The 12,003-nt window shown below is 45.7% G+C and overlaps 2 protein-coding genes across 2 annotated transcripts; one reads left to right on the forward strand and one right to left on the reverse strand.

The window, feature by feature from the left end:
- Positions 1–914: 914 nt before the first annotated feature.
- AGABI2DRAFT_116628 (hypothetical protein) lies at positions 915–2,755 on the reverse strand (the record flags this gene model as incomplete). Its single annotated transcript, XM_006459605.1, has 4 exons — positions 915–1,517; positions 1,591–1,608; positions 1,687–2,454; positions 2,522–2,755. The coding sequence occupies 4 exons, from the start codon at positions 2,753–2,755 to the stop codon at positions 915–917; spliced, it is 1,623 nt and encodes a 540-aa protein (XP_006459668.1).
- A 1,267-nt stretch (positions 2,756–4,022) lies between these two features.
- AGABI2DRAFT_218980 (hypothetical protein) lies at positions 4,023–7,284 on the forward strand (the record flags this gene model as incomplete). Its single annotated transcript, XM_006459606.1, has 12 exons — positions 4,023–4,113; positions 4,234–4,360; positions 4,442–4,500; positions 4,719–5,083; positions 5,168–5,410; positions 5,513–5,635; positions 5,701–5,858; positions 5,918–5,986; positions 6,084–6,243; positions 6,309–6,426; positions 6,482–6,875; positions 6,936–7,284. Coding segments are annotated over 12 exons (2,256 nt in total), but the record flags the coding sequence as incomplete, so codon positions are not given.
- Positions 7,285–12,003: the final 4,719 nt, after the last annotated feature.

Genomic DNA, 12,003 nt, shown 5'->3' on the forward strand with positions numbered 1-12,003 from the left:
TATTAACAGAAGGCTGTGATCCATGAATAGATTGAGGTTTGGATTGAGCAAACTGGGCCGAGGACAACTGTGTGGATAGTTGGGCAGACGAACAGTCTTGAAACTGATGGATAGAGGAAGAAGGCTGTGTTGTAAGGATGGGTTGCAGATTTGAGAAAGGAAGAACGGGAGGATATCCTGCCACTGGTATGAGGCCACCCGTAGTGGGACTAGATGTCTGACGATCATCTAAAGGATCATGGCCAGACGAGTATGAAGGAGATGACTTGTCGTCGGACATGCGAGAGGGGAAGAACAAGCAAGTCAGAGGTGCTTATGAGCATATCTGATGCACCTGTGCATCACACGGGCTGTTTTAGTTGGATCAATGCACCGCCATAGTCCGAGTTCGAGAGTACCATCATCTGGCGTCCATTTTTTGACAAATTCACAGAGAATGAGTGATCATAAAATTGGCCAGTAGTCAAGAAGAACCACGCGTTAGCATTGTTTTTTAAGAGGAAGTTCAAGGGGAAGGATGGCGTAAGTTCGGATAAACATACCGGGCCGGCCTGAGGGTGCGTCCAGACCGCAAGTTGTCGTGTGGTCGGACTTACAAAACCAGACCAAAGTTCAAACTCAGAGGCACAAGGTTAACTGGTTTAAATGTATTCAAGTAACGTAGTTAGTCAAAATCATTACATCACATTCTGAACACACCGGTACCACTCGCGCACATATCATATTTGGATATGTCAAAAAACAATAAGATTATATGTACCTACTTACCAACGCGCCAAAAAAAAGGTATATATATATACTGTATACGACTACTCCTACAAGAAAAAAACCATCATCATCATCATCAAAAAAACTGCGACAACTGCGACACAAAACTCCCCCAACTTTTTCTTTCTCTTTTCTTTCCATTTCTTTCACGGACTCATTGGTCGTACCTGAGATTCATCTCCAGCACCTCCACCATTATAATTCTCCACCATCATCGTCGTCGGCATCGTCATCCTAGTTGCCAAAAACATTGATTTCGAGGTTGGCGAAATAGGAGTTGGAGCCGCTGGTATCGGTAATGATATTGGTGATGGTGATATCATAGTCGAAGGTGAAGGTACTGTGGTGGTGGTAGTAGTAATACCAGGAAGGGGAAGATAAGTTTCACAGTTCGGAGATTCTGAACCTGGTGTTGCAGGTGGTGTAGGCATCATTGAGGTAGTGGTATTACCACATGGTGTTAGTCGATGTCGTTGCATAGCAGCGATATAGTTTTCGATTTTCAAAAAATAAGGCGATGAGGAAGAAGAAGAAGAAGAAAGTGGTGCTGTTGATCTTGGTGTTGACGGGCTGGTAAATTCAATTGAAGGAGCAGGTTGTAGAGGAGACGCGTTTGTGTGCATCGGAATTGAAGAAGAAGAGTCAGAAGAAGTGGTGTAGGCTTCGGGTTCTGTGGAAGTGGAGTCTAGTTGGATGTGGCAGGTGCCTTTTTCGAGATGGTATTTTAGACCATTTGGATTCAGATACGACTATACGTAAAAAGCAAAATTGAGCCATTTGCTCCGATAAAAAAAAAGCGAACAAGTTTTTTTGCTTACTTACCTTGGTACATCCTGCTTTCTATTTTCGAATAATCGTAGTAGAATGAGACCGTAGAAAAAGAATAGACAGGGGTAGAAAAAAAAAAAAGAGACGTACAGGACATCGATAAGCCTTCTCTCTTTTCTTTACATTATTCCCGCTTAGCAGCCGCATCTTCGCTTTTGCAGCATTCTTCGCAGAGACAGCTGTCATATTCATGACCATATTATCCGCTTTCGGCAGTCGATGAACGACCTTCTTGACTTCCCGATCCGTAATAACCTCCTTCTTCGTCCTCTTCTTTTTCTTTTCCTCACCGTCGGCGAAGTGAGTATGATTGTAGTCGGTTATTATGACATCAGAATGACAGTCGGAATTGAGGATCATGGGGTCGTGTGATCGGGAGGTTGTCATTGTGGATGGTGAAGAGGAGGAGGAGGAACATGAGGTTTGGGCGTGGGTTGGAAAATCGGGGTTGCAGGAAGGTGGTGAACAGGACATGATGGGGTAAGTATCCAATGTATCGAATAAGCCATATGGATCTTCATCCGGAGGAGAGATCATCATTCCGCTAAAGGGCGTATACACGCCACACGACGCCATTGACGTCAAATTTTGTTGGGCCAAGCTCTCATCAGAATTCAAGAATGCAGCAGTAGCGAGAGGAATTATGGGCGTTGGGGGAGAAGAGGACCGGGAGGAGGAGGGCGAATTTGATAATGATGGCGGTAAAGGTGGAAAAACCGCTAATCTTTTACCGGAGGTATTTTCGGGGTAAATCCGTTTTCCGTCGATGTTGAGGGCCACGACATGTTTTTCTTCGAAATGCTCGACGAGAGCGTGTAGATCGGGTAGCCTGATGCTGCAACAGGTGAAATTCGAACACTGAAATGAGGAGAGTGATCGGAAGATAAGTAAAAATAACTTGTTTTTTGATGGGAAAAGGGCGCACCAGGGCTAATTCGAGAGAGGAAATGCGGTCGAGGGTCTTGATGGTCTGGTCGGAGGGAGGGGGAGGGGAGTGGACGACGTCCATGGGCGATGGGGAAGGGGGTGAGGCTGGGGTGCTGGAGGGTGGGTTGTGATAATTTGAGGAGGAAGATCTGGACACGTTTCCATCGATTAGAGGATTTCTCTGTGGCGAATCAGGTGGGTCAGACTTGCCGGAATTCGGTGTGCCAGCCATGAGGCATGTCATCATCTCCTACTACCTGGGGCATAGTTGAGTGGGCAAGACGCGAGAGCTGGGAATTTAAATTATGTGTCTTGGGGAGATGAGCGGCAGAAGACTGGGGCGGGACAGGATCATAAATACGACCGAAGCTGGCCAGAAAATTTGTGGGAGCAAGGAGCAGAAATCGCCAATTCCAAGCCAATTCAGTCTTCAGCCGGTCCGGATTGATTTTGGTCAATCAATTTCATACTCAGGCACGACTAACCCTCTCCCACTCCGCTATCCAAACATCTCTGCCACCTCCCCGCGTGCTGCCCCGGCTCGTTCTTATGTAGACCATACCTTGCTGGGCGCTAAGTTCCTTGCCCGTTTTGTGCATACCAGCGGTAGTGATAGCGACTGGGCACGCGACAACCTTAGACAGGGTCGCATTAGGGGACATCAAAATGCATCCAGACACGATCGTGTGGACCGTGGTTGCCAACAGACAACTTGTGTTCGGTTGAAATTCCCGAAACAAAAATCCTTCCCCGTCGTTGCTGGTCGTAGAACCTCAAACAGAGCAGTCCGGCACGCCACTGACGAGTGCTGCAAATCGATGGAGCAGCATTTACACTTTGCCGCGATCAAAGAAGGTCAAGCTATCACTGTTGCAATGACTGCGCTGACTGATTCGAGGGAGTGAACAACAGCGCTGATCGAGAAGCCACGTTACGACTATGATTAACGCCCAGATTTCACATGAATCGCGTCCCTCTACTTATGATTATGTAGCTGTCGCACTAAAACAAGAAAACCGTTCCTCTCGTGTCGGAATCTAGACTGCGGCCTCGCACTCCGGCGATCATCGGTCTTTAGGTGGGAATAATAACTCACCCTTGAGTTTCAAGCACACGATTCTTGTAAGCTTACACAGTTCTCATTGAGTTGAGTGACCAAGTGAGGCTAGCATGACCTGATCCAAGTATAAATTGATTCGAGTCAGTTAGGCTCCTCCGAGCGCGTCCGCCCGCGCGGTTGCCAGGAACCCCCCATCTATCAATGACTCACAGCGAAAAGAATAGACAAACGTCAAACGCGCAACATAGTCGCAGCCGCAGTCTATACTTCGAATTCTCAAAGCCATTGCAGCTGGACGCCGAGAAAGATTCGTCAGTCGGCAGCACGGCATCACGGCATTATGCGTCATACTTCCTAATATGGATGTGTCATCCGAAAACCTCTTAAGTGACCGTTCTATGACTAACGCAGTCAGTGCTCTGCGGCGTGCCGGTCGAAAATGTCCTCCAACGAGGAAGAATACGACCCCAGCAATGTCAATAAAAAACGCAGAATACAACGTGCTTGCGATATCTGTCGCCGCAAGAAAAGTAGGCTCCTCATGTTTTTTGGGTCTCGAAACACTAAAGACTGATGCGAATGGAAACTAGTCAGATGTACGTCCATTCCAGAGCCCCGACTGACAGTGCCTTATTCTTCTTTTGGGATAGGTAATGGCGTACAGATGCCAGGAAACCGATGCTCTAATTGTATAACCAACAATTATGAGTGCACTTATGTCGAAACAGCAAGGGTATGTCTTTGTCACCCGATTTTTTTCTTGATCCTCAGTCTCAGGTTTTACAGAAACGAGGTCCTTCGAAGGGGTGAGAGTCATACAGACAGACATGTGGATTTTTGCTGATATGGGACTGCTAGTTACGTCGAGAGCTTGGAAAACCGATTACAGAAACTCGAGAAGCTCTTGAAACGAGTGCGTCATCCTCACAAGTTGCTCCTCATTTTTCCACCTGCCAACAAAATTTCTATTTCTAGCTATGTCCAGACGAAACTCTCCTCCGCCAACTGGATATCGCTATAGAAAAAGAGGATTTCGACTTGAACCAATCACCTCTCGATCCCAGTCCCCTCTTCGCCTCATCATCATCTTCATCCAAACCACTATCGCAATCCAATCCCTACTCCCCCGACCCAGCCAACAGCAGCAGCAACAATAACAACACCAACAACAACAATACCAATGCAAACGACGCTTCAACCCCAACTGACAATCAGTCCGTACACGCCTTCGTGGATATCATGGCCTCCATATTACGTCGTTATGGTACTACTTACGTTCAACCTCCACCCGACGACGATGCCCAGATCATTCTCTCAGACCATTTCAAACAGTTATCTGTCGAACAACCCAAAGATTATCGATTTTTCGGAAAATCAAGTGGAGTGATGTTGATACAGACTGCTCTGGAGTTGAAAAACGAATATACGGGAAAACGGACGTGGTCTATGAAACCAGAAGATTTGTCTTTGAAGAGAGATCGATTTTGGACGAAACCTCCTGTGAGAATTTTTTTTTTTAACTCATGCAAGATGACTTCTTGAAAATGCTAAAAAAACAAAAACGCGTTTTTTGGGTGTGCATAGTGGGAAGAACAAACATTGATATCGTTAACTTCAACTCGACCTCCATACGATTTTCCTGAATCAGACCTCCTTCACAATCTCGTCGATCTCTATTTCAAACACGTCAATATCTTTATGCCACTCCTTCATCGACCCACATTCGAACGTGCTATTAAAGAAGGTTTACATCTTCAAGATCCGAAATTCGGAGCCAATGTCTTGTTAGTATGTGCCAATGGTGCACGATTTTGTGATGATCCGAGAGTGTTGAGCGAGGGAGAACTAGAAGAGAATAATGAGGACAAGGAAGAGGAGGAGGAGAGCTCGGCTGAAGGAGACGGGAAAGAGAGTGGGAGTGGGAGTAAGGAAGAGAGACGGAATAGAAGACGGAATAGACATTCGTCAGGTTGGAAATGGTTTGAACAGGTTCAAATGGTCAGAAGAACGTTTTTGACTCCATCTAATTTATACGACCTACAATTCTATTCAGTAAGTCATTCATCCCATCCCATCATCTGAGTTCGTACGAACGTCAACTCACACCCCAACCTTAGCTTTCGGTATTGTTTTTACATGGATCGTCTGCTCCTCAGGCTTGTTGGGCGATGGTGGGGGTGGGATTGAGATTGGCGCAGGATGTGGGTGCGCATAGGAAACGGAAGATGAAAGGTCCAATGACGGTGGAAGATGAACTTTGGAAGCGTGCCTTCTGGTCTGTAGTTTTCTTTTTGTTTTTGATGTTGGCGGAATTTATTGAATATTTCATATCAGGGTACTCGTGTCCATTGATAGAGGAGTTAGCTCTGGACTTGGTAGACCATGTGCGGTTCACGATGAAGAGTGCGTCTTTTCCTATTTTTTTCCCCGTCTCTTAGCTTAATATTCCAATCTGCGTTTCCGTGTATTTTTGTTTTGTCTCTTCTGTTCTGGTTATTAGCTTCGATATCGATCTTCCCGTCGAGTGCGATGATGAGTATTGGGAACATCCTGATCCTGAAAAGAGATGGAAACAGCCTCCTGGAAAACCTTCGCTTGTCGCTTCATTTTTGTGCTTCCTAAAATTATCTCAGGTTTTGGCATTTGCATTGAGGACGATTGTAAGTTCTTCTTTGTTTCTCCCCATTTTACATCAATCTCGTTCCTGTTACTTACCCTGTTGTAGTATTCGATCAACAAATCAAAGCTCCTTCTTGGATTTGTCGATAATTCGTGGGAACAGCTTATTGTTGCTGAACTCGACTCGGCGTTGAATCGGTTTGTGGATTCGGTTCCGGAACACTGTACGTTGTCGCCACACCTATAGTCTCATACACCATTTTGACCATTATTTTGTAGTACGCTGGGATCCGGATCGCGAAAATGAGGAATTTTTCATGCAATCCGTATTACTCTGGACTTCATACTACCACGTCCAAATTCTCATTCACCGTCCCTTCATACCCTCCCCATCCAAACCTTCTCCTCTCATTTTCCCATCCTTGACTATATGCACGAACGCCGCCAGGTCATGTATCCATGTCGTGGATGTTTTGCATAGGAGGTTCGGTTTGGTGTATCCTCCAGTGCAGATGGCGGTGTTTACCTCGAGCATTGTGTTGTTGTTGAGTATTTGGGGAGGGAAGCGGAATGGGTTGATGACGGATGCGGCTAAGGAGATGAAGGATGTGCATAAGAGTATGACGATTTTGAAGAGCTCTGAGACTCTCTGGCATTCTGCTGGTCGACTATGGTGAGTTTCGAAAAACTGTTCGTCTGAGATTCTCATACTGAAATCTTTATAACCTTGTAGGGATCTTCTTTATGAGTTGGCGTCGGTTGGTGATTTACCGCTTCCTCAACCATCAGCATGGAACAGTAATAAACGCGAACGTAACTCGGATAGTCCGATATCTTCTAACGTTTCTGAAAATGCAAACACGCCACCGTTGGGTCCAAGAACCGTTGCTGGATCGAGACGCGTTTCTCATAGTAATCGGCGTCGGCATCATCAACGGCAACAGCATGTGACGACACCACCGATGTTTCATCATCATCCCACTACCAGTATCTCTGAAGCGTCATTGATGGGCTCGTCTACGATGACACAGCAAGCGCAGTCGGGGATGGTCAACTTGCCGTTGTATAGTGATGAACTTGGAAGAATGCCATCAACGAGTGGAGACTCCAAGTTTACGGCGGAAGGTCTGTTACCTTCGTCGTCGTCATCGTTTTTCCAGTCGCGTCCACCTCAACATCATCAACATCATCAACCTCCTCATTCTCATCCTCATCAGCATCAACAGCAGTCGTTAGAGCAGGATTACTGGTACTCACTCGAGCAATCGCAGTTGAGGGAGTTCCAAGGGATGAATAGTATTTTCAGCCCTGAAAACCATCTCGTCCACTCCGCTGGTCCTAGTCCCAGCATTGGATCACCATCCGTTGGAGGAGGACTATCAACTGCAGCTTCACCGCTTCTAGATAGCGGTAATGGTGGTGGTGTCGAAACAAACAATAGCGGCATCCCAACTTCTTCGACTTCTGAAGCGGATTTCATATTTGGACAATTGGCCATGGGATATCCTATGGCTTATGCGACAGATTTGCAAACTGCAACGTTGTCGCAGATGTTGGAGATGGGAATGTTGAGTAGGGGAGGTGTTGGAGGTGCATCTGACCCTGGAGGACAGGGAATGCATCGATATTGTACTGATGTTGGTCGTGGGACTGCTGGTGGGGGTATGGGAGGGGAAAGTGGTACGACGAGTCCTGGTTATCTTGACAATGATACGATGAATATGCCATGGCCTGGTCCGTCTACAGGATTCCAATAAGTGAGTTTCTTCACATTCAGCGTGTTTTGATTCTCTTTTGTTCCGGTTCAACCATTTCGACTTGCTTTTATACGTCTCACCCCACCTCTTGACTGTCCCGGATATCCGGTTTAATTCGATAATTAATCTTACTCATTTCTTTTTTCTCCCCCGTGTTCTTTCCTTTGGCATAATTATGTGTATGTAGGATGGTGGTGTGGTCGGTTTTCGGGGCCGCAACGTCTGGCTGTGTCATGCGTGCGGCATCATCAAGTCGGTGGTCTACGTCTTTTGCCGGCTGCATGTCAGCGACTTTACGTTGGTGGGCCGGAGGAATGGACATTATCTAAGTGCACCGATGACCGAGTGTTGCATGTGTGTTTGAATATGGTTTTCCTACCCTACGATAGCTTTTTTTTCTGTTTCTTCTTCTTTTGGGCTTGGGCTGGCATTGTTTTTCAGTTCGGTTTATAAACCTAATTGGGAATGATTTTTGTAACCTGTAGCTCATAGTATATCATCCACCCCTCAGTGTATAAGCTTTGTAGATTTCTCTTCCAACCCACTACTCTGAATATACGTGTTTGCAATAGAGAATCCATTTCTACTTACCTCCATTCTGAATGAATCCCGTTGAATCTTGTCTTCTGCCATATGGCTCCGCATGACTCAAGAGAGTTCCCGACCCACACTGTTTTGTTATGACGAAGTGCTTCACAAAATGCCAAAAAAGGTGGTCGTGGTCATGAATCGACTGAGGTAGAAATCCTCAATTCCGAAGAGCGGTATAATATACAGTCTCATTTGGTATCAATCCGCTTTTCTGATTAATACTAATGACTGTTATAAGGCCTTTAAAAATATGAATCGATGCCACCGGTGTTATATATATTCAAATTCACTATAGAGTACATTGCCCGCATGGGACAATTATACCCGAGTTGTTGTCGTCATTTCCCCTGCTGAGCGCTCAACGTTCAACATGACGAGCCTAATATTTCAGTGACTATTGAGCCTGGTCGATAGATGGTCATGAATTAATGCTGCTATATCGAGAACATTACCAATCAAGCGGACTCAAGCAGCTTCGGGCGAGTTTTAGCAGATAGTAGATAGGGGGTCCGAATGATATTTTTAGCTCAATTTATAGTCGGAGAAATCCGAACTACATCAGTATCGCTGGTTCCCTTGGGCAACTTGCTAGCATTAATTCGGCCCTTTCAAGCCTCCAAATGGTGCAGGACTTAACAAGCAAAGAACTCGAAAAGGCCGCCGAATACGATTAAAACAGAATCATTACTCATTCGTGTGTAGTAGTGAGTCCTGCCAAGCAATTTACATGAGTAAGTTTGGTATACTAAAAATATAGAGAGTTGAAGCGGACAGCTGCAGTGGACTAAGGAGAATATAGGGGTATGAACGCATATAGCATTGATACATGTATAGAGTCTTTGAAAATGGCAAGTACCGATGTTATCTCTCACTGGAGTCACTAATATTTTGAGAACGATATCAGCTTGTCCGCCCAATCCCGTAGCCCACTAATCGCCGCAGGTCACTGCTGCCCTGTTACTAAAGATACCTCTAGTATCTCATAAATGTCAGGTGATGTAACAACGGAGAGTATCGGTGTATTCGCGCAATTCGACGTAATTCCCGCCATCGCGAGCTGGGGAAGGGGGCCAATATACCAAGTTTAAGAACGGCGATTCTATCTGGATCTTACCGTGATTGAAGGCCGACACTAGATAATCGAAACCGGCTACATCTTACCGGTATCAAGTGCTGTTAGGGAATGCTATTTAGATGTTATTACAGCTGATGGCAACTTTTGTTGTAGGGCATCGCCTTCCCTTTTATCTTGATAGTCAACCTGTTCCGACTCCGCCGACTCTGTCATTTGCGCCTGGACCAGGAGTCAGATGTGTTACGCTTGTGCGAACGTGCATTACCGCTCGAGTACGGCTACATCTCTATTCATTACTACGTGGTGCGTATTGCATATTGTTACTGAGCGACACAAAGCTTAGCGCACGCTGTAAACTTTGTAATCTGCCTCTCCGGAGAAGTTTTTCTTTCACGCCCAAAGGCCATCATCTTTGTGACAGGATTGTCCGAACTGTCCTACATGTTCTAATGATAAACCGACTTAATGTAGCCATGTGAAGGCCGGACAGACATCATTCGCCATGATATGATGCCGCATGGTTGCTCTGATCTAGCTAATTGTTGCTACCGAAGTGAGTACTCTGTCCAACAAAGTCGGATATGACGGAATTTCAAGTACACAGTTCTTTCAGATAGGTCGACTAGAACGATGGTCAAGTTCTGAGCCTTTGGCCGAGGAGCCCCATCACCGAGGTGTGAAATCAGCAAAGTCCCTTGCATACTACGGGTTCCCACTGCTGTCGCCAGGTTACTTGCAATGATGAGCTTTAAACAGAAGGCAGTTTCGTTCCTTTCTCCTGATGGTTGAACTTGTTGGAAGTCCATGGAACAACTGAGGTCGACAGTTTTGTCTCTGGCCGGGTTTCCCGACAGCTTGAATGTCAACTTATGTACTATAAGGAATTAATTAGGTTGGAAAGGCTATTTATTACAAGGTACAGTACTTAGTCGGGTACCTAAAAAATATCCGTATCGGAAGCATCTCCTCCTCCTGATATCGGAATTTCTGAATAAAGTCTTGAAGGCCTCCGTAAGTGCGAGAACAGCAAGACCTGGATATCCCCGGGATGACTTACTAGGCTATCGATATCAGAGCTCAAGTCGGATAGGACTAATGCAGCGCGATGAACCCTGAATCTGCTTCTTCTTAACTAGACGGAGCCCTATAACGGTTCAATTCGAATTCGAAGGAATTTTAAGGGGATAAAGCGGGTTCAATGTTTACCCAATATATTGTCTCCATCCCGCGAAGCGTATACTAGGGAAGATAAAAGTTTAGTAGACAGATACTGATAAGAACTCAGATAAACCAACTATGTCGCTAATGCTCAGCGCTCAGCAATGATCTTGCCCGACTGGCTACATAAAGATAGTAAAACCCTCTTATCACAAGCAGCTGCGTTCACACGCTGAGGTCAGTGTGTAACGTGGACCTGAAAGAGTTTGAATTGATGCATGTTGAAATAAACCAACCGAGGGGAGAAAGGGAAGAGTTGCAGTGAGCTGCAGTGAGAGAGGAGAGAATTCGCGGATTCTTGTCTTGATTGGATAATGACTGAGAGTACTGAGGTCGAGACGGGAAGTCGGAAGACGTGACGAGAGGTGGGAGTATGAATACCTCAATAAGCTGCAAGTCCCTCGAGCTCCTCGAGAGACTTCAGACACCTTCAAAATCATAAATTTGTCAAATCAGAGCGAATGATGTTGAAAGTCACCATTACAAACGGCAATAACCATATGGAGTTATGAAAGACTATTTAACGGCAGTTAACGGCATGCACAAAGATGTCTGTTGATCAGTCCCGAAATGTTCATCCATGAATGTTCCTATAGAAGTTAACACCTTCTTGAATTTCCACGGAGTCCCCATTTAGATGGAGAAGCGCAGAATGCATGCCTCGTTTCTGTCTAAGCTCCTGGAGTGTTGGTAGTAGCTTGGGTTATATGTTCTGGCGACGTTCTCATGGGTTTCTGAGTCCCTCGGAAGCACATCGGCTCCTTCAGTCGGGTCACAATGTGGTAAAATTTCCATGGGATGCGACTCTTTCGGGTCTCATACTTGGTCTTTTCCCGGACACCTGATCTTTGACTATCACCAGTGATCATCTCCTTCGGCGCTCTTTTTCCCCTGATGGTATAGACCGCAGAAACTAGCTCTCACAGGCACAAGGAGAAATTTTGAACATAGGTAGTATGACTTGTATATAATTGTGAACCTATTCCGTCTCACGCTCGTTTGGGATAAAACTGAGCCTCTAACAGTGTAACTATCGATCGGGAGGCTAACGGCTTTTCAATCAGGTACAATAATAGTTTATTTTTCTGCAAGCTGCATACTGATCCGTGAATGAGGGACGTGTCTTGGACTCGGACCAACGTATTTATCATACACTCGAA

This window comes from Agaricus bisporus, assembly GCF_000300575.1.
Source record: "Agaricus bisporus var. bisporus H97 unplaced genomic scaffold AGABI2scaffold_3, whole genome shotgun sequence".
NCBI lineage: Eukaryota > Fungi > Basidiomycota > Agaricomycetes > Agaricales > Agaricaceae > Agaricus > Agaricus bisporus.